This window comes from Cetorhinus maximus, chromosome 3, assembly GCF_964194155.1.
Source record: "Cetorhinus maximus chromosome 3, sCetMax3.hap1.1, whole genome shotgun sequence".
NCBI classification, from domain to species: domain Eukaryota; kingdom Metazoa; phylum Chordata; class Chondrichthyes; order Lamniformes; family Cetorhinidae; genus Cetorhinus; species Cetorhinus maximus.
The window spans coordinates 129,889,092-129,912,753 of record NC_135881.1 but is presented as its reverse complement, the minus strand read 5'-3'; the positions used below and the strand labels follow the sequence as shown (position 1 = coordinate 129,912,753).

The window sequence follows — 23,662 nt, the reverse complement described above, 5'->3', positions numbered from 1 at the left end:
CCTCAAAAGCTTATGTTTGAGTTTATGAACATTGCAGCAGAACACTGCAGTTTAATTTACTCAGTCTGGGGTAGGGAGGAACAAAAATTATCAAAACTTCACTAAAGAGAAATTTCACATTCTCTTATATGAGTACAAAATAAAAAAATAACTTTTGGGCTACATTTTTGTTGAGCACTTTAGAAGCTGAGAGTTACGTAGAGAAGCAGTTGATGCGCCAATGACATACTTAAGTTGGCATGGAGTCATTAGCAAGCTATCAGTTAATTCTGGGCAATGGAAAGATTCACTACTGAATTACACAATGGTGCAAAGCTTTAAAAGAAATTGCATGCACCATTGCACAACAGAAACTTCTAGTACCAAACTGACACTCTATACAATACACAGACAAGAATAAAAGAAAGTGCATCGCATTTCAAACCATTACTTTACTGCAACGATTCACATTCAAAAATAATAATACAAATTTAAAAAGCACATTTTATAGTAGTCAATCCAGAAGGACAATATTAAACTTTAAAATGTTACGCAGGTACAATAACGGTTGCATTATACGTAGATTAGCTATCAATGGATGCTGCAGCTGCAGCTAACAAAGATAAGACATACAGACATGCTAGGTGCAACATTTTGCTCAAGTGCTTCAATTTGGTGATTTAAAAAAACTGAAGCATCAGGAAGAGAACTGGACATTGATCACAGACTCCACAAGTTACTGCCAGGCTGTTGCAAAACTGGTCTTTTTAAATGGGACAGGAAGTTAGTTATGGATGCAGTCCAGGTTCCTTAAGCTGTGCTCTTATTGTCCCACTGATATTAAGGCACAGCATGATAGAACAGGATCTTATAATGTTAAAGCTCTAAAGTAAAAAATCCATAAGATTTTCACTTTAAAGTGGAGCCATAATTTCTAAATCAGCTTTAAGGGTGAAATGTAAACATTGAGTCATATCTATACATATTCAATAGTCTCAAGTTACATACAAGTTAAAATCTCAAAATATATTTTAATTAATATCTTCTGTATACTTCTAGTTTTCAATCTTTGATTATATTACTCCCTTTGTAGCTGAAAAATAACGCAGGAGAAAAATGCACTTTATATATACATAAATATGCATACTTGTTCACAAAATATACAACAGAATAGAAACAAAAGTTGGAGAACACATTCATAAATTTAAGGGTATATTTTAAAGGCCAACAATTCTTCGGAATGCATATTGTTAAGAGAACGTAGGTCAGGTAATTTCAATAGGAGCTTTGTAAAGATGGAGGATTCATTTGGATGATTTTTCATAATTAAGGTTCTGAGCGCCCGAATTAGAGTTTCCTGCAATTGCTCCACTGAGTTAACATTTTCTATTCCTGAGCGATCTAGAGAGAAAAGAATTAAATAAAATCAATGTTAGATTATAGGTGTTTCTACAAGTTAGTTCATCTATATTTTGATTTTAATGACTAGAAATGAGCACATTATCTGCCTTACTACAACGCAAAATAGATATGGTGAGAAATTGGGCTCGTTACCACCTGTTTCTAGGGCATAAGTGCCCTTAGAGCTCCAAAATAGCATCCGTGGGCGTGGGTTGAATCATGCCAGATGCCATACTGGTGCAAAAGTTAGCACATGCACATCCACCTTAAGTATGCACTGCAGACAGATCATGACATCAGGGTGCAACAGGCATTCAGCAGCAGGATGGACCTCCCACCAGTGCTATTTAAAGGGATTATCAACTACTAGATACGTTCATTGCTGATTGACGTAGAACTGTAGTAACAAAATAAAAGTGTTTGGCACTTTCCATAGTTCTTTCAAGTTGCAAAAGTCTACAGGGCGTGGTGTAGCAGGTGCTGAAGGGCTTTTTCAGAATGAGTTGCTTCCAAACATGGGTGCATTAGCAGGCATTCCTTTTGGAATAAAGCATGTCTTGGAGAATGGAAAGGAGCCAGGCAGAGTGGGACAAGCTGCTAGAAGACGAAGGAGGAGGGGAGAGAAAGGTTCACAGCAGGAGGCCGTATTTGCCCAGGGTGTTCAGGGATCATTTCTCCTAGCTGAACCCCTGCAAGGAATAATGCAACGTAGTCCTTGGCCTGCTCTGTGGCTGAAGTTGAGGCTGTAGCAGTTGACAGATTTCAATGAAGGCGTCTTCATGGAAGTGAACACTTCTCTTGCCTGGGTAATGATGGCAATAAACTTTTATGCTCTGGCTCTTTCCAAGCTGGAGCCGAAAATATGTGCAACATTCTAGAGTTTTCCATCCATTGTTGCCTAAGGAAGGTCATCGATGCTCTCCACTCAATGACAGGTAACTACATTTCAATTTCTTTCGTCAGAGAGAAACAGTGAAGTGAGCTAGACTTCCTAGTGGCGCAGGATGTGCACATATTGCTCTGCAGGCACCGCAAGTCAACTCTGCTATATACTAGAACTGAAAAGGATTTCATTCTCTCAACATCCAGTTAGTGTGTGACCACAGGCAGCAAATCGTATAGGTCATTACCTGATATCCTAGCAGCAGTCATGACACCTTCATTCTGTGACAGCTTGCAATGCCATCTTCATTTTAGCTGTCATGGCAAACCAAAGGATGGCCAACGGATGACAAGGGCTATCTGATGACCAAGTAGCTGGTGACTATTATGCATGACGCACACACACGCGCAGCATGCATACAATGAAAGCTAAGCTGCCACATGATCTGATAGAGCACAGCAGTGGCACACCTAAACAATGCTTCTGCTGCTTGGACTGCTCTGGAGAAGCACTGCAGTACTCAACAGAGTAGGTGTTAAGATTTGTGTTGCACCATCTCTTCATCATGAGGGAACATTTCTTGTCATCAGCTATAAGGCAGCTAATGAGCAGGAGCATGAGGTGGAGGGGCAGAAAGTGTATGAAGAAGAAAAGGAAGAAAGGCAACGTACCTGGCCCTTTCTGCCTGCACTGTTCATAAAGAACTCATCCAAGTTTGATACAAGCAGCCTTAACTCCAATTCCTCAGTCAAAAAAAAAGTCCCGTACCATACCCACCCTCTGTCATGGACCACAACGCAAAAATAAAAGCCACCACAAAATAAACGTTACAAACCAAATCATGCCATATTGCACGCAGGAGTCAACTAATCACTCTTGTGTATTGCCTTACTGCCTTTTGTTCATGTGCTTTTACCTGTACAATTTCTCCAGAGCAGTGCTACGATTGTGGCTGCAGCACAGCTGGAGGAAGGCTGCTGACTATCAGTGCAGGAGAATGTAGATGGCCTTGGCCATAGAAGGCCTGGCTGCGGATTGCACCGTTTGGGCATGGGCAGCAACTTTTTGGGCTGACTGGCTAACAGGCAACAGCAAGGGCACTGGTGAATGGCAGGAGTGGGAGGATGAATGACGTCTTCTTGGGAGGGAACAGCAGGTTTATGCTCTGTGGAGGACGAATTGCTGTACTGCTAATGACACCCCGCAAATCCCTTTTCATACTGTAATACACAGCCCTGATGGTAGTAGTCTGAGCTTCTTAGCAGCAGTCAGAATTTGAGTGGTTACTCTTTGTGTTGCACTGGAAGCTGGGACACAGGCCATCAGATGCTGCAACATGATTGGGTCCACAAGTGTGCAAAAGGAGTTGGGCTTAGCTTCCACGCTGGAAAGAATGGGCTCCAACTTGGCGCAAAGCCCTATGCTAAGTTGGTGCTGGACTCCTCCATGCTCCTTGACATTGACTGCAGGCTTCCCAATTCACTAAGCATTTCATTGTGCCCACCCATCAGTGTTCTTCTGTAGGCTGCCTGTAGGATTTGTAAATAATCTATCCCTCCAACAAGCTGGCACCTTTGCTATCCTTGCACTCTTGTGCCCAGTGTCGCACCATGTGCAGATCCCACCTCCCATTCATCCTCAAAGGTATGAGCGGTGTCAATATCTGAGCTGGTAGCTGTAAAAATCATGTGCTGGCACTGTGTTTTCATCATCACTTTCTTCTTGGCGTTCCTCTCTTGGGTATATGAAAGGCGAAAGGCACAAGGGTAAGGTTATGCTGGGGGAAGGAGGGGGAAAGTAAGAGGGACATATCTACACTAATGACAGCTTATAAATCATAAGGAAATATGGGATGAAGGAGATGATGTTTGTCTCCAGGTACTGTGGTCAGCAGCGAGGACTTCCCATGCATGGACTCTGAACCCAGTCAACTTGAAGTCTAAAGAAGGATTATGTATGACGATACCATCACCCTTCATGGTTTCAGCCCTGCCTTTGGTCACAGCTTAAGCAATGGGCATCCTAGTAAAGGTCAGCACCATCTCCTCTGGTGAGGTGAAACATATGAATGTTATGAGGCATGCCTGATAGAGATTGTTGGTAGGTGACAGGAGTGTGGTGATGTCAGCAGCGATTGATTATAATGGTGTAGTTGGTAGCATGTCACATTAGAAGATGGCATCCACAGACCTTGACCACTTGTGTGAGGTCACTGAACCTCTTGCAGCACTGCATCCAGATTCTTGGGGCTCGATTTCTCCCAATGACCTCCATGTTTATCTGCTTCCACTGCTTTTTGACTCCGTCTCAATGGCTTCCTTCTCCACTTTGGACGCAGACCATCTCTCCTTTCCAGCCGTCCCCAGAGACGACCTGTGCAGATTCAGAAAACTTTGGAACCCCCTCCCTCCCCTGCTGTGCCATTCCTCACTCTTTCCCAGGTCAGATTCCAGATTCTCTTCAATTCCCAGAAACTGCTCCAGTCACAATGCACCTCCCTCTTAAGAGGTGCAGGCTAGTTAAGGAGAACAGGCTAGCTTTAAGTGGTGCTAGCATTTACTATATTCGCCCTTGCTGATGCGTACAGTCAATGAACAGCATGGTCAGTGCTGGTTGGATGCAGAGATCATTCTCGTGAATGGGTAGCATGAAGTTGGCATGCCTGCATTGTAATTGTGGGCATGGGTTAATCACACATCGCTATCCCCACATCTGTTTTCAGGGGCTATCCTATTTAGCTCTGAATTGCAAAGCAACAAGGGATCCAAAGGGTCAAAGGAATGACAGCATCACAATTATTACTACATTAATACTTTTTTTGAGGGTTTCATGCAGTCCATGTCCAAATGCAACAAGACTTGGACAATATCCAGGCTTGGGCTGACAAGTGGCAATTAACATTCGCACCACACAACTGTCAGGCAGTGACCATCTCCAACAAGAGAGAATCCAACCATCACCCCTTGATGTTCAATGGCATTACCTGAATCCCCCACTATCAACATACTGGGGGTTACCATTGACGAGAAACTGAACTGGACTAGCTATATAAATACTGTGGCTACAAGAGCAGATCAGAGGCTAGGAATCTTGCGACAAGTAACCCACCTCCTGACTCCCCAAAGCCTGTCCACCATCCACAAGGCACAAGTCAGGAGTGTGATGGAATAGCCCCCACTTGCCTGGATGAGTGCAGCTCCCACAACACTCAAGAAGCTTGACACCATCCAGGACAAAGCAGCCCACTTGATTGGCACCACACCCACAAACATTCACTCCCTCCACCGCCGACGCACAGTGGCAGCAGTGTGTACCATCTACAAGGTGTACAGCAGGAATTCACCAAGGCTCCTTAGACAGCACCTTCCAAACCCACGACCACTACCATCTAGAAGGACAAGGGCAGCAAATACATGGGAACACCACCACCTGGAAGTTCCCCTTCAAGTCACTCACCATCCTGACTTGGAAATATGTCGCCGTTCCTTCACTGTCGCTGGGTCAAAATCCAGAAACTCCCTTCCTAATAGCACTGTATACCTACACCACATGGACTGCAGTGGTTCAAGAAGGCAGCTCACCGCCAACTTCTCAAGGGCAACGAGAGATGGGTAATAAATGCTGGCCCAGCCAGCGAAGCCCACATCCCATGAATTAATTAAAAAAAAGATACCCAACACATCTTGTGGACTTCTTTTATTTTTCAAATTATTTATAATTCACACAACCGGAAAAATAAATTTTTTCCACATAAAAGTGGCACTTATATATAGTGTATGCACCAGTATGCAGGCAACCCAGCATTTTGCCCCTCGAGTCAGCGAGAACTGCTCTGGCTGCATCATGTGGGCTGAATGGATGACAGCTAAACCCCCAAAGACACACTCTATGGCGAGCTTGCTATCGGTATGAGACCAACAGGGTTGCCCACATCTGCGATACAAGGATGTCTGCAAGCGAGACTTCAAGTTGACAGGGATCGGAGTCGGTACGTGGGAAGTCCTCGCTGCTGACAGGAGCACCTGGAGATGAACGTCATGATGGGTGTGGAAAAAACAGAGGACAAAAGAAATGACCAGATGGTGGAAAAGAGAGCCCGCTGCAAGGAAAAAACATCAGTCAAACACAGGCCAACACTACTGATCTGTGCAAGCTGCAGAAGGGATTGCCACTCACAAAACGGCCTCAACAACAATGACAATGTTCAATACAGAAGTGACATACGCCCTGGGTACAGTCATCATCTCCTCAGACCAATGGATACCAATAATAATAATCATAACAATAATGAAAAAACACAATTATAGCAGCTTCTCTTACCAGCAGAAACCAGGACAACTGCTGTGAATAAGCTCATCTCCTCCTCACTGAGCTGCAGGGCACTAAGCTTCTCACTAAACTCAAACATGGAGATCAACAAATCACCGGCCCCCAGTAACTGCAGCTCTTCCATGCCGTAACTCTTTCCACTAAGAAATGTGACTGTACGCTCATGTACATCAAATAAAGCAGCAAAGCGTACCATTAACACCTGCCAATGACAGAAACCAGTATTCAATCAGCACATCATTCAAAGATTGTGGATATAACATTATTGAACTGTTACATTATGAAAAAAGGTTTCAAAAATTAGTTTCAGTGGGCTGAATTTTCCCATGCAAGTTGCAATCCTAATGCTGGCCTCAATTCCAGGTCAGAAACCCAAAAATGGCTGTGACAAGATGTAAGACATGATCTTCCCGAAGCAGCCATTTAGGAAGCTGCCTCACGGAGTCCCGTCCAATTGAGGACAGTGGTCGGGTTCCAACATCAGGAAGTCTGTTCAACAAGGCCCATGGGGAGGGCCACCAGCTGCCCTCAGTGTGCATGTGGCTTGAGGGGCCAGCAGAAGCAGCGGCACCATGAGTATGATTGTAGCAACTGTCACTATACTAACAATTACATTAGTGGAGACATCAGTCTCCATGAAGTGGCTGATGCAGTCTGTCTTCTGCTTGGGAAGCCCTGAGCATTGCAATTTAATGCCAGCAACTTAATAAAAAGCCTCATTCAAGGCTTGGACCTCTTGCTGTGCAGCCACCTCCGTTCTATTTTTGGGCTCCTTACAACAATGGGGGGCATATGCTGCCAGAACAATTTCAATCCAATTCCACAATAGGAGCTAACTGTCATATTAAGTGCCCTAATTGGCTACCTGCTGCTGCTGGACATGTCGACGTCACGGCTAAGATCCTGCCTCTGGGAAAAGCGCACAAAGGCAGGAACATGTCGCAGAACCAGCCCAAGACAAGTCAATCACATTTTCCTGGCTTCTCCCCATCTACATGGCTGGGAAAATTCAGCCCAATGTTTCCCCATCCAAAAAAATCTAATCATTATTAAACAAAGATGCAAATATTCATGTCTCAAATTGACTGATGAAAACTATTGTTTCACCCAAAAGGTTCCCTATAAAATTGGTCAAGATCGACCCAGCAATTCTAGATTCTTTCAGTTCAGACTCACTAAAGCTTTGAGGGTGGAAGTCATTTTCTCACCATTGGTTTCCAGACATGGGAAAGAAACATATTATAGAGGGGGTCCCTGGGGTTTACTTTTTCACAGCCACATCCAGCTCCAGCCTTATTAGCAAATGGATTGTTAATTCTTATTTCTAGTCTTAACTGCAATGTAATATAAACACATCCTAACAAAGTTGCCTGAACACAACCTGACCTTTCACTTAGGAATTACCACATGGTGCAGGACATTAGCCAAATGCTGCAAATTTATCAACAGTATGTGGACGCTCAAGTTGGGATAGTGCTGAGCAACATGATACACAAAACCCACTCATTTACTTTACCATCACAGTAGAAAGAGTATGGCCCTGAAATTCTGGATCCCTACTCTGCTGCTGGAAGGAGCAATGTAGTGGGACCTTCACCCCGCTACCCATGGCTATTGAGACAGATCTTTACTTGGCAGGCAACAGAAGTCAACTTTCAGCTGCTGTGATTTTCATTGGGCCTAGAGTAAACATTCAGGAGCAGAATTCTCAAGGTAGTCTGGAATTTTCCCAGTCACACTGCAAAGCAGACTTTGGAGGTAGGGATGGGTGGAAGACACGGTCACCACCTCCTCCAAAAAGCTCCTATCTGTTTTATATGGGGATGAGTTTTGGAAGAATCTGCTTTCTCCTCTTTGAGTGATCTGCCAAAGCTCTGCTCTCCTATCCCAGCAGAATTTCTGGTCCTACCTGTCTAAAATTACAAATGGAAATTCTGGAGAAATGTACACTGGCCTTTATACTGAACCACACAATCCACAGAAGGGCAGAGTTTGGTTCCTGGAGCGCTGAGCTAACCGCCCTCAGTGGAATGACAATGGGACACAGCATCCCTTTATCCAGCTGCTCCTATTCAAAAGGGCAAGGTCAGGATCATGCTTCGCTCTTGTTCTCACCTTTGTCCTACAATAATCAAACAGCCTAACACACTCTGGCTCGCACATGAAGATTATCCACTCGTCAGTCATTGGCTTCAACAGAATGATGAAGAAACGTGAAACAGATATACTGCATTTTATTTTAGTCAAAATGCTATGGGCGGGATTTTCCGCACCCACTGAGGGCGGTTAGCTCAGTACTCCAGGAACCAAACTCTGCCCTTTTGTGGATCATCCGGTCCCGCCGCAAGTCAATGGACTTCTGGCTGAAGCACTGCCTCGCCCACGGCGGGTCCCGCCCGGGATGGGACTGAAAAATCCCGGCCAAAGACTATTTACTACTGCTGAATTAACACAATTTCTGATCCTCCTGTGCCTAGACAACTACAAAATATTTGGAAATTTTGAAAATCTTCTGTACATACCTCAAACGTTCCAGCTTTAAGCAAGCTAACTTGATCATGTTGCGATAAATCTTTGAATCCTGGAATACGTTTTGCAAATTCCACCACCTCTCTAACTGCAGGTGTAAAACTCATGGAGAATTCTTCCCAGATTTCCTGCTCTGATTTATCAGGGTTTACATAGGGAGACATACTCATCGGGCACACCTAGCCAAAACAACCACCAAGATTTAGTGTGAAAATCAGAAATAGAAGCTTTAACTTACAAATTTTTTTCTTATTATTTGACGTTAACATAGAACTTTCAAATGATCAAACATTCCAATAGTCAATCATTTTTAAAAAAAAGTACGACCCTTTTCTCAGTATAGATGGCACATTTACCAGATGCATTCTCCTTTCTGTGGTCCAAGAATGATCATGTGTGGTGCTGCTTTGAGAAAATCCACCCTCTGCAAATGCATTTTGCGTATATCCATTGGAAACAGTACAACAATGCCTGCTTATGAATCTATCTGTGTCGCTATTTGGACAAAATATATGGTTATTAATCTTATTTGTATTCCAGACTTTGGGCTGGTTTGCATTGTTAAAACAGTGGATTCCATTAACTCCGTTTGTAGGGCAGCCAATCATCCAATTATCATCATTGTTTTTCTGAAGACTTTCTCTGTTCTGGAACTGTATGGCTTCCAGCATTTTGTCTGGATTATCTTGGGTACAGAAGAAAGTTTCCTTATGGGCTTTGGTCACCCTACCAATCACATCATCTTCAACGCTTTGAGGTCTCTCAGGCTGCAGTTGTGGGGAAGAGGTCTCATCTTGTAATATTTTAGTCTGCAGGTAGCCATTCAGCTGGTTATTCATCATGTTTTTCATTGCGCTTTGCATTTCGATCAACATTCTCTGCTTCTCACGCTTAGGAATGCGTCCAAATCGAACAGCTGTAAAAGAATATACCAAAGGTTTCCAACATGATAGTGGAACAAACAAGCTCAATCGCAAATTCACCTTCCAACATTTAGGAAAACAGCAACATCTGAGTTATGCATTGCAGTATTTACAGAATAAGATTGTTCCAATCTGCAACAGGACTCACCATCTCGGGACATGCCCACAGCCAGGCACTTCTTAAAGCGACACTGTTGACACCGATTCCTATTCATCCTCATTATGGAACAGTTTTCATTTTTCAGGCACTTCTTGTACTGGATATTCTGCTGAATGCTCCTTCTGAAGAAGCCCTGCAAAGTTGAGATGAAGGATATTCTAGTTAATCCAAATTAAAAAGAAAAAGAAAGCCACACTAGGCGGCCTGTAGCCGTGGTTGTCCAAACCTTTAGTGCTAGACAGCCTGCAATGTTAGTCAGTTTGTGTTGCTTTAAGCCAAGTTGCTAATGGTACGAAGTACATAGAGAGGTACCTTAAGCTGCATAATATTTTTCTGTAACGTAGTGATTTGACAAACATGGAACAAACATTTGCGAAACGTTGCACACCTGGAGTGGCAAACACCAGAGAAAATAATAGGACAAATGTTTCACATCTAGGGTTACCAGCTTCAAAATAAGAATTTCTCACATACATCACTAACAGTAAAGAAACAATTTTCTCCACAAAAACTATCCTCCAGTAGAATTAATTAACAACTTACAAGACAACAAGCTTTCCTAACTAAAGATCTACAAGTATACACTCACAAAAATTACTGGATTCTAAAATGTCAAATTAGGGGAAGTAAAGCATCTGCAATGAGAAAATCCATCTCTGCAAATGCTTTTTGCATATATCCATTGAAAACAGTATGTTTGCTGATGTATTTATCTGTGTGATCATTTGGACAAAATATGTTGGTTTGCTTGTTAAAAAATGGATCCATTAACTCTGGGACCTGTGCTGGAAGAGCTGACCCTCTACAAGGTAAATTTTAAGAAGTGTTTTCAAATGATTATGTCAGCTCGTAAATTCTATTTTAAATTAAGACAACCCCATTTTCTGGGGATCGTCCCAGAATGAGGTACTGTGTCTATGGGTAAATAATGTCACTGGAAGAATAGCCAGCTCATGAAACTCATCCCCAAATGACAACCCTAACAATTAATGGCCAGCCAGGTTCAAACCAGGAGCCATGCAAACCCCAGCGCCTTGTTGTCGGTCAATAAACTAGGCAGGGCCATACAGCGTGGTGAATTCTAAAATTCCTGTTTTCAAACAGAAGTGGTGGACTTACTGAGGGGCTTTAATTTATGCAGAGATCATGCTCTATGGCCAGTGCACATACTCCACAACCACCCCCAGTTCCCAAGCACCCTGACAGAATCCACGATAATCCCTGTATTGCGTGCGTTTTTTCTGTGAATATGGCTGAAGAGAAAATGGTGCTGGAACTAAAATGTCCCAGTGAAGAGGGATCATTGTTGACCAGACTAATGAGCTAGAGCTGGGCCATGTGAATGTTCCAGGAGCCAGTTCAGACCATGTTTCGAAGCCCTGGAATGTGCGGATAAGTGCCGGGCAATGTGTCCCTGGATTCGATTTAGAAAATGCGGTCACCCTATTTTTAATTGCTTTCCCTCATGTTCTACACTGCCCTATCATGTTGCAGAACCAGGTGCTGTACCAAAACCAGTTATTTTAGTCTTTCAATTTTACTATGGTGCCAAGTGGTAGGAATTGATACTATGGAAAACACTACAGAATAATGGCACCACCAAACTGCAAAAGAAGAAATGCTACAGGTACCAGAAGCGCATTAGAATTTTAACTCATTTTGGTTTTTTATTAACCCCATTCTCCTCTCTTAGATATGAGGGAATTATTATGCTAACCACAAATTAAGAACTTTTGCTAGTTATCCTCTATATTTCACTACACCACTGTGATTTTTCTTTTCTTCATTAAACAAGTGCCCAAAATCACACAGTACTGCTTTGGTGTTTGTTAAAGGTTAAGTTAGTATGGCTACTACCCCATATTTCAGAGCTGGAAAGCACAGAACATGTTCAACAAAATCATTGCAGCCTGGTTAAATACGAATTTGAACAACTTATGTTAACCATAATCATCCATATAAAACTAAACCATTTCAGAATTGTCTTAAGGAAATCAGGACATGAGGTTAACTTCATTCACAAATATTAGCTGAGACTTCCACATGAACTATTGTCCCTTTCTGCACTAAGTTTCTTCTCAAAACTTAACCTCGCAAACTTACCTCTGAAGTAGATTTGCTTTCATCTCTTACGATTTTCATTCATATTTATATCTTTCACATTTTAAAAAAAAAACAAGCCTGATAATCAAGCTTGGTGTGTATAATAAACAAACTATTCTATAAAGATCCTTATGAAAGTGTCAAAGCCATAGTTGTCAAATTGGTTATCAGGTCTCTGCAGATACACAGGTCTTAAAACGTCAAAGAGCAGATAGAAAAGCCACACCAAAAATAATAGGAATCTAGGTTTTATACATAGGACATAGATGAAGAATTTGTACAAGATATTGGTCAGACCACATGATCAGTATTTTGTATAGTTCTGTACATTCCACACAAGTTAGATATTAAGAGCCGTGGAAAGGATATAGTGAAGATTTCCTGACAAGTTTTAGTTATTTAGAAAAACTCAAAACAAAAAAAAATTGGGCTTTCCTTACCAGATCAGAGAAAGTTAAAGGTAGAGTCTAATAAAGGTTTCCAGAAGTATCTGAGAGTAAATAGTAAAAGATAGTTTCTGCTGGTTTGCGAATTTATACCAAGAAGGCTTCAACTCAAAATTATAATTAAAAGAATGAAGAGGAAAGTTTGAAGATTTTTTTTCACAAAGAAGATTAAAACATGGAAATAATTTACTGCAAATAGCTGTTAAAGCAGAAGCTATAGCATTTAAAAAAAAAACTGACAAGTATATTTGAAAAGGAAGAACGAGGAAATGGGATTAGAGTAGAAGTTTCATTTGAAGGTCTGGCACCAGAACAGGCACAATGAGCCAGATGATATCTTCCTGTGCTTTATTTCTATGATTCTTAGTTCAGCTCCTAATTATACCATACAATATTCCACTTTGGCTGATGAGAATCACACAACAAAGTTCACCACAATCTGTGAATTATTATTCTGGCATGCATTCACACGGTAAGGAGATTATAGGATTGCTGATGTAAATCAAAGAATGCTCCAGGGATAGTTTAATGTACATGTCTCACAATGACACTGCACAAATGCAATGGAAATGGCATTAGACACACATTACATGCTGCAAATGTTCTAATCCACTTGAAGGTGAGGGAAAACAAACTTATTTCATTAAAGCACAAGAATGCTTCATATCATGAAAAGCACTATATAAATGTATGTCTTTCGTTTCCCCCGGTTGCAAAAAATCTAGTTCAACATTCACGTTTTGAAATATAACTTTTAGTTTCAGGAACAAAAGTTTCAACTGTAGAAAAATGGGGGCATCTGGTTGAGAAACTGGTAAAAAATAACTGATGTAAATGCAACTCAAACAAGCCTAGGTTTATTACACTCAAAAAATAACCTGTCTTGCAAGGTCAGAGTTGATAGTGAAAAACCTGAACAATGAATGATCCATCTCTAAGCTTGTAATGGAGTGAGGGAGTCTGGAGAAAGGGTCATAAAACTCCATAACAATACAAATTATTCATATGGGTTACAGAATCAAAGACCTGTGTTGAAGGTAAAATAATTTGTTTGAAATTCTATTTGAACTATCCCAAAGCATGCCACTGAGTTGCCATTGAGATAGTGGCTCAGGGTGGAGCCTTGGTTGGAAGGTTCTTTTGTTTAATTTATATGTGTGTGTTTGCTGACAGAAGCAAGGAGTTCAGTTTGGGAACAGACAGAGACAGTTGAGATTTAGTCTTGTGTAGGCTGCAACTCACTAAGTGGGAAGAGCCAAACGAAATGAATATTAGTCAGTTATGTCTACGCTTCAACAGAGAAAATACTAACTTCATTATTCATTGGGTAGCGTGCGGGTGGGGCTCTATCTCAGTTTGTATTGGAAAAGCAGCTAGAAGGCTTGCTCGAGCTTGCAGCTAGTGGAAGAAATTTACAGTGGTCCTCACAGAGCCTTATGGCAGAAAGCAGTCAGGAGAGATAGCTTGGAAAGCTGTGGGAAGTCAGTTGGGTATCATGTGGCAACCCAAACAAAGAGCTGAGGCATCCAGTCATGATGTCTGTACAGAAAAGGTCGTGTAGTCAATAGCTAATGGAAAGACCCCCATAGAATGTTACCTCAGAGGATAGCTGGAACACTTGGGATAATTAAAGTGAATTCCAGAGGGCTGCAGCATACTTTTGGGTTGATCCCAGGAAAAGTGAGTGAACCTTCAAGATTTCGTAAGAAAAGCGACCTCTTGGGGGAGGTAAAAAGTAGAACTGAGTTTATAGCATAAATCTTTTTATGCTATAGTGTGTGCTTGTTTTGCTTAATTGCTCTTTACATATACAATGAAGTTTGTTTTTGTTTAAAAAGGTGAGCTTCTGTGGCTCAGTTCTATAGGTCAATGCTAGGTGTTCAGATTTCTTCTTTAAATATGAACGTCCCCAACAGGATCATAACAACCAACTGATGAAGAGATGAGCTACGACTGACAATTTGCTAAGTCCTCCCAACTCAAAGAAAGGACTTTATCTATTTGTATCTGATATACTTTTTATAAAGTAAGCCTGAAACAATACACTCAGATATGCCATGACAGAAGAACACAGATTCAGGATTGTGAAAGGCAAATTCAGGACTTAAGCCAAGAAATATTTCTTAACTACAATCTGTATAAACAAATGGCACACGGTTGTCAAGGCCAAGTCACTGGATTAACTTCACAGAGATGCTGTAATAGGAAGTTGCTAACGTTGGCATTCCAGAAAAACAGAATAAATTTGGTTGAAAATCAATTTTTATTGATTTATATATACACATTAAAATGAGTACATAAATAAAGCACCGTTGAGAACTACAATATAAACACTTCCTGCAGATATTTGCAAGGTATTCAAACTTAACTGTTAACACTTCCATAAGATATCAGGAGAGAGCACTCTAATATGATTTCCACTCTAATATGGAGTTGTACCACCTGGCAGAGCTGTAGAGGCTTCCCTTTCCCAGCTCAATACCTCTACAGCTGAAGACCCTTGTCACTCATTCTTGTCTAAGAATTCAACTTTTATATTTTTAAAAACTATTTAATATTAAATTTCTGAATTGTTCCATAGGAGATGGAAAAGAGTGATGGAGAGGAAGGAACAAGGTGCTCCTCCAAGGTTCAGACTCAGGGAACCAGCAATATTTAAAGCTTTTTTAGGTTAAAAACAGGGATTTACCCATAGCCTATAACGGAATCTTTCCCTGCAGTTTAAAAGCCGATTCTTGCCATTAACTGGGAATTGGCTTCTGAATGCAGGAATAGAGATCTCCAAAGAGCTTCAACAACTTGGGTTACTTGAGTATTGCTGAAATAAGAGACATGTCTAAGTTTTTAATCTAGCACTCATCAGGACACTCACAAGAATGCCAATATAAGGGGGAAAACAACAATTTATACTGTATTTGAAGAGAGTGCTGATTGGTTGGCAAGTGGCATTGCCATGGAGAATGCACCACTGATGGTGACTGGCAGTTAACTGCCAAGCATTGCTTGAAATTTAAACCAGGCAGCTTCACCCTGATATTCCTCAGGACAATGCCATGACCAGAATCAACAAATGGCTGTCACTTATTTTGTTTAGTTGAAACAGGTGCAGTGTATGTACATGTTCTTTCTGTCAGCAAAGAACAGGGCCTTGTGAATTAATACATGTAGCTTCCAGTACATGCAAATGCGCCACATTGCGAGGCTGACTGACAATCTTACATTGGTTGTCAGTGGTAATTCTTTGCACACTGAGGGTTATTTAGCAAATGTTGTCCAATCGCAGAATCACATATAATGTTGGACATTGTGTTTTGAGTTTTCAAGCACGGGCTGGTTGGGTACAGTCTGTACCCTGCCCGTTGTGAACAGCAGCTGGGACATGCTGTTTGATACAATCCTCCAGTCTTTGGGATGTACGGCCTACATACCTAGCGTCACACTGGCACTGAAACTCATATATCACAGTATTCATTTGTGTGATAGGCAGAAAGTCTTCTTGGCTTGATGGCAGCATCCTGTTAGTGGCAAATAACACTCGTGTTGCTACTACATAGGAGTGGCATGAAACAGCTAATTTAATGTGTTGCTCAAACAGCTAGCTGTTTCACGCTGCTAGTATGCAGTAGCAACACGAGTGGTATTCACCACTAATAGGAGACTACCATCAAGCCAAAAAGACGTTCTGCCGGTCACACAAATGAGTGATGTGCTACATGAGTTTCAGTGTGATGCTAGGTATGTAGGCCGTATGTCCCACAGACTGGCGGATTGTATCAAACAACATGTCCCAGTCGCTGTTTGCAACAGGCAAGAAACAGACTGTACCCAACCAGCCCATGCTTGAAAACTCAAAGCACAATGTCCAACATTATTTTTGATTCCACGATTGGACAACATTTGCTAAATAATCCTCAACGTGCTAAGAATTACGCTGACAACCAATTTAAGATTGTCAGTCGGGCTCACAATGTGGTGGATTTGCGTGTACTGGAAGCTACATTTATTAATACACAGGGCCCTGTTCTTTGCAGACAGAAAGAACATGTACATACACTGCATCTGTTTCAGCTAAACAAAATAAGTGACAGCCATTCGCTGACTCAATCCTCAGGCCAATGCCATGACCAATCAGGGTCAAGCTGCCTGGTTTAAATTTCAAACAATGTATGGCAGTTAACTGTCAGTCACCATCAGTGGTGCATTCTCCATGGCAATACCACTTGCCAAGCAATCAGCACTCTCTTCACATACTGTATAAATTGTTGTTTTCCCCCTTATATTGGTATTCTTGCGAGTGTCCTGAGGAGTGCAAGACGAAAAGCTTAGACATGTCTCTTTTTTCAGCAGTACTTAAGTTCTGTACTGCCAAACAACAATTTGGGTTACCTTGGGAATACTGAACACTGAGTCTGAATGTCGTGAACTCTCATGGCTTCAGATCAAACATGGACAAGAGAACCTACTGTCCTCCTTTTAGCTGATGAGTCACTGCTCCTCCACATTGAACACCATCTGGGGAAAGCACCATCAGGATAAGCAAGGTCAGAGAATGCGCATTGCGCAGGAGACAATAGCTAAAAGTGGTTTGATAGTACCACCACTGATATGGCTGATTGATTCCGAAAGGACAATGCTGCCCTACTGGACTTGAAGTAGTTGATGATAGAACCATCATGAGGAAATAGCCTATTTAACCTTGTCTCCAGAAATCTGCCTATCGTAGATGTATCCATCCACGTGAGCATAGTAGGCATGACTACTCCACAGTCCTTGTGAAGACCAAGTCCATTCACATGCTAAGGACACACTCTGTTGTGACTTGTAGCACTTCCACAATGCTAAGTGAGAGAGGTTAAGGACAGATCCAATAGCCTGAAACTAGGCATTCATGAGATACTGTGGATTATCACCAGCAGAACTGTATACCTCTTACAACCTGGCTTCACTCCTCCAACACCATTAAGGCAGATGACCAACCTTCTTCGATAAGGAGTGCAGAACAGCATGTCTGGAGCAGCACCAGGTAGACTAATGAAAAAAGACTACGTGCATGCTATAGACAGAGATAAGTCATCCCTAAACCAATAATTCAGGTCAAATAGCAGTGGACAACTCAGCAACTAACAGAAGGAGGGCAAGAGGGTGGGAGCTCATGGTCACCCCCAGCACCACTCACAACCTGAGTGCAAAAGACATGGCTGAAGTATTTCTGAGCATCTTCAGCCAGAAGTGCCAAGTTTTGATGGTCCTTCTCATGGGCCACCTCCGGGGATCCCCACCATCACGGATGCCACTCTTCAGCTAATTCAATTCACTCTACATGACATTTAGAAATAACTGAATGCACTGGATACAACAAAGGCTATGGGCCCAATAACATCCTGGCTGTACTGCTAAAGACCTGTGCTCTAGAACTAACTGTGCCACTAGCCAAGCTGTTCCAGTACCATTACAACTCTGGCGTCTACCTGACAATGTAGAAAATTGCCCACGTTGTCCACAAAATGCAGGACAAATCCAATTCAGCCAATTATCCCAATCGTCTGCAAAGTGAAGGAAGGAATCATCAAGTGGCACCTACCAATAACCTGATCACCAATCCTCAGTTTGTATTCCATCAGGACTACTTGGGTTCAGGCCTCATTATCGCCTTAGTTCATACAGTGACATAACACCTGAATTCCAAAGTTGAGGCAATAGTGCCCTTGGCATCAGGGCAGCATCCAACTAAGTGTGGCAGCAAAGAGACCGAGTAAAACTGAAGTCACTGGGGATCAGAGGGAAGCTCTCCAGCGGCTTGAATCATACCTAGCGCAAAGGAAGATTGTTGTGATTGTTGGAAGGCAATTATTTCAGCCCCAGGACATTGGTGCAGGAATTCTTCAGTATAGCGTCCTAGGCCCAACCGTCTTCAGTTGCTTTATCAATGACTTTCCCCTTTCACAAGGTCAGAAACGGAGCCGTTCACTGATGATTGCAGTATTCAGTTTCAGTCATAAAGCTCAAAAATAAAGCAACCTGTGCCTGTATGCAGCAGGACCTAGACAAGTGACATCTTGGATAAGTGGCAAGTAACATTCACATCATACAAGAGTCAGGCAATAACCATTTCCAACACGAAAAGGCCTGAGTACCTCCCCATGCCATCTAATAATCTTACCTTCACTCAGTCTCTCACCATCAACACCCTAAGGGTCACCACTGACCAGAAACTTGAACCGAACCAGCCACATAAATACAGTGACTACTTGAGCAGGTCAGAGGCTGGGAATTCTATGGTGAGTAACTCACCCCCTGACTCTCCAAAGCTGTCCACCATCCACTTGTCTGGATGAATGCAACTCAAACACTCTCAAAGCTCAACACCATCCAGGACAAAGCCATCTGCTTGATCAACACCTTGCACATGAGAGAATAAATATCCAACCCCTTCATCAACATCACACCATGACTGCAGTGTGTACCATCTGCAGGATGCACTGCAGCATCTCATCAAGGCTTCTTCAGCAGCACCTCCTAAACTTGTGACCTCCACCAAGAAGGAAAAGGGCAGCAGTCGCATGGGAATGCCATCATATGCAAGTTATACCCAATTCGTACTTGGACATATATCACTGTTCCTTCAACATCTCTGGGTTGAAATCCCAGAACACTCTACCTAACAGCATTGTGGGAGCACCCTCATCAGGATTTCAAGAAGATCCACCTCCACCTTTTCAAGTGTAGCTAGGGAAGGGCAGTAAATGCCAGCCTTGTTTTTAAAAGGATGTATTCAAAGGAAAAATAATTTACGCTCAATCATCAATTAAGCAAAGTTCTCGACCTCCCATGTAAAGAATCTACACTGTGTGGCCAGATTCTCTAACTTGGCAAAACAAAACAATGTTATAACCTGCCTAATGTACAATAAATCATACATGGTCAAAAAGCTGGAAAATGAACACTAATTTTCTATTAATATATCATGATTTTTCTACAGCATAATAACATGATGTCTCTTTCCCCAGTCAAGCAACTATGGGAGGATGAAAACACACTGGAAAATCTTTAGATTAATACTTTAATCAATTCCATGGATTCAACTAGTGGTCCAATAAATATATGGATACTACTCTGACTACTTTACAGGTTCTCTTACTTAGAAACATCATATCAGACTATTTATTTGAAATCACAGTGAAACTGTGCCTTACCTTGCAACCTTCGCATGCATGCACGCCATAATGGAATCCAGATGCCACATCTCCACAGACTTTACACAGGAGGATCATCCCATTAATTTCTAAATAAAACAAGGACCAAGTAGGATAACAACACCCAAGATGTCTTATTAGTCATAAAATAAAGCTTGTATTTATCTATTTTTAATCAAAGTTTTTGTGATGTTAAAACAGAAAATTCTGCGATCATGTTATTATGACAACATTATCAACTCACTAGTAATGCCACTGGTACTTTTGCTCAAAGGGCCTGCACTTGATCCATCCCCTTTAGCTGAACACGCAATCTGGATGTTGCTGGAGCTTCCTAGTTTCAATGCGCAGTTATCAGCCAGCATGTCATTGGGGTTGATGTGGTTATCAGATACAAAGCTGTTAGGTGATGATGGAACGGAAGACGAGATTGGCTGGAAACTGTTCTCCGAACTGTCACTGTGATAAGAGACGGGACTACAACTGGAACTTGATGAACTTATGTATGTAATGACACCACCTGCATTAAAACAAACAAAAAGTGGAATGGAGGACAATTATAAAGTTAAATGGACAGATCGGAAGTTCCTCACGCTTTGTTCAAACTTTCTCTTTTCATAGGGGTATTGAGAAAAATAAAATGTGGAAAACATTCACCTGTTCCATTAGTCCACTTGGTCTGCCCAGATCTAAAAAGCTGTGCGAGGAAGTGCAAGTGAAGAGCAGAGGGGAATCTCTTTTCTCTTAAAATCAAAGAATAGTTAAGCACATAAGGAAGCCATTCAGCCCTTCAAGTCCATGCTGGCACTCTGCAAGAGCAATCCAGTTAGTCCCACTCACTGCCCCTGTGCTTTGCCCAAACCTCTACAATTTTTTTCCTTTTGGATATTTATCCAACTCCCTTATGAAAGCCATGGTTGAATCTGCCACTGCCACTTGTTCAGGCAGTCCATTGCAGATCATAACCAACAGCTGCGGAAAAACCATAAGACCATAAGACATAGGAGCAGAAATTAGGCCATTCGGCCCATCGAGTCTGCTCCGCCATTCAATCATGGCTGATAGGTTTCTCAACCCCATTCTCCCGCCTTCTCCCCGTAACCTTTGATCCCCTTAACAATCAAGTACCTATCTATCTCGGTCTTAAATACACTCAATGACCTGGCTTCCACAGCCTTCTGTGGCAATGAATTCCATAGATTCACCACTCTCTGGCTAAAGAAGTTTCTCCTCATCTCTGTTCTAAAAGGTCTTCCCTTTACTCTGAGGCTGTGCCCTCGGGTCCTAGTCTCTCCTACTAATGGAAACATCTTCCCCACGTCCACTCTATCCAGGCCTTTCAGTATTCTGTAAGTTTCAATCAGATCCCCCCTCATTCTTCTAAACTCCATCGAGTATAGACCCAGAGTCCTCAAACGTTCCTCACATGTTAAGCCTTTCATTCCTGGGATCATTCTCATGAACCTCCTCTGGACCCTCTCCAGGGCCAGCATATCCTTCCTGAGATATGGGGCCCAAAATTGCTCACAATATTCTAAATGTGGTCTGGCCAGAGCCTTACAAAGCCTCAGCAGCACATCCCTGCTTTTATATTCTAGTCCTCTCGAAATAAATGCCAACATTGCGTTTGCCTTCCTAACTACCGACTCAACCTGCAAGTTAACCTTAAGAGAATCCTGGACTAGGACTCCCAAATCCCTTTGCACTCCAGATTTCTGAATTCTCTCCCCATTTAGAAAATAGTCTATGCCTCTATTCTTCCTACCAAAGTGCATGACCTCACACTTGCCCACGTTGTATTCCATCTGCCACTTCTTTGCCCATTCTCCTAATCTGACCAAATCCTTCTGCAGGCTTCCCGCCTCCTCAATACTACCTGTCCCTCCACCTATCTTTGTATCATCTGCAAACTTAGCCAGAATGCCCTCAGTTCCTTCATCTAGATCATTAATGTATAAAGTGAAAAGTTGTGGTCCCAACACTGACCTCTGCGGAACTCCACTAGTCACCGGCCGCCATCCTGAGAAGGACCCCCTTATCCCCACTCTCTGCCTCCTGCCAGACAGCCAATCTTCTGTCTATGCTAGTATCTTGCCTCTAACACCATGGGCTCTTATCTTACTGAGCAGCCTCCTGTGCGGCACCTTGTCAAAGGCCTTCTGGAAGTCCAAGTAGATAACATCCATTGGCTCTTCTTTGTCTAACCTACTCGTTACCTCCTCAAAGAATTCTAACAGATTTGTCAGGCATGACCTCCCCTTGATGAAACCATGCTGACTTTGCCCGATTTTACCATGCACTTCCAAGTATTCTGAAATCTCATCCTTAACGTTGTACTTTACGTCAATCGCCTTAAATCAATGTCCTCTCGTTCTAGACACTTCCGCCAATGGGAATGGTTTCTCTCTATCTCTTTCTAGACTCCACATAATTTTGAACACCTCCATCAAATCTCCTCTCAACCTTCTCTGCTCTAAAAAGAACGTCCATAGCTTCTCCAATCTATCCACATCCTCATCCCTGGCACCATTCTAGTAAATCTTCCTCTCTAAGACCTTCACAGCTGCCCAAAGTGTGGTGTCCTGATTTGGAAACAATACTCCAGCTGTGGCTGAACCCACATATGTGGTATTTTATCAACATTTTTTGGAAGTCCATATAGACCACATCAACCACAATCCCATCATTAACCTTTTCTGTTACTTCCATAGAAAATACAAACAAGTTAATTAAAAACAATTTGCCTTTAACAGATCTATACTGGTTTTCCTTAATCAATCCACACTTGTCCAAGTGACAGTTAATTTTGTCCAGAATTATCATTTCTAAATGTTTCCCACTACCAAAGTTAAACTGACTAGCCTGTAGTTGCTGAGTTAATCCTTACACCCTTTTTTGAACAAGCGTCCAACATATGCAAATCTCTAGTGCCCTGGCACCATTCCCATTTCTCAGGAAGGCTGAAAGATTAAGGCCAGGACCTCTGCAATTTCCACCCTTTCTTGCCTCATCAACCTAGAATACATCCCACTTAAAGTAGGTAAGTCACCAGATTTTAGTAAAACCAGCCTTTCCAATAGCTCCACTTTATCAATTTTTATACATCAGTATCTCAACTACCTCCTTTTCCTGTGACTTTGGCAGTATCTTCGAAGACAGAAGCAAAGTACTCATTAAGTACCTTGGCTATTCCCCCTGCCTCCATGCGTAGGTTTTCTTTTTGGTGCCTAATAGGCCCCACGCCTCCTCTTACTGCCCATCTATTATTTATCTGCCTATACAAGACTTTTGGATCCTCTTTTATGTTAGCTGTTACAATTATTATACTTTCCCTTTCTTCCCATTTCACTTCTCTCTCCAAACTTAACAATTCAGCCTGGTTCTCACTTGTATTATCAACCTGGCATCTGTTATCTGTCATATGTTCCCTTTTGCTGCTTCCTCTTACTCTCTGTCTCTTCCAGCATCCAGGGTGTCATAGCTTTGGTTGCCTTCCCGATCCCCTTTTTGGGAATGTACCATGATTGTACCCAAACCAACTCCTCTTTAAAAGCAGTCAATTGTTCAATTACATTTTTGCCTGCCAATTTTCGGTTCCAATTTACCTGGGCCAGATCTGTTCACAAGCCACTGAAATTGGCACTCCTCCAATTAAGTATTTTTACTCTATATTGTTCCTTGCCCTTTTCACCAGCTCCTGGCACTGGCTCCATTTG

General features: G+C 42.1%; 1 protein-coding gene across 3 annotated transcripts in view; it reads right to left on the bottom strand.

Moving 5' to 3' along the window:
- Positions 1-411: 411 nt before the first annotated feature.
- Positions 412-23,662, bottom strand: part of LOC144678900 (nuclear receptor subfamily 1 group D member 2-like) — a 29,557-nt gene continuing 6,306 nt past the window's right edge. For 2 of the 3 annotated variants that reach the window (XM_078538960.1, XM_078538959.1), the window contains 7 exons: positions 20,191-20,466; positions 19,947-20,035; positions 10,193-10,337; positions 9,478-10,037; positions 9,115-9,300; positions 6,584-6,794; positions 412-1,380 (listed from right to left, as the gene is read on the bottom strand). In XM_078538960.1, coding sequence (XP_078395086.1) covers positions 1,184-1,380; positions 6,584-6,794; positions 9,115-9,300; positions 9,478-10,037; positions 10,193-10,337; positions 19,947-20,035; positions 20,191-20,311 — 1,509 coding nt within the window. In that variant the 5' untranslated portion in view covers positions 20,312-20,466 and the 3' untranslated portion in view covers positions 412-1,183. The remainder of the gene's footprint in view (positions 1,381-6,583; positions 6,795-9,114; positions 9,301-9,477; positions 10,038-10,192; positions 10,338-19,946; positions 20,036-20,190; positions 20,467-23,662) is intronic. The other variant, XM_078538961.1, reaches the window with a different exon arrangement.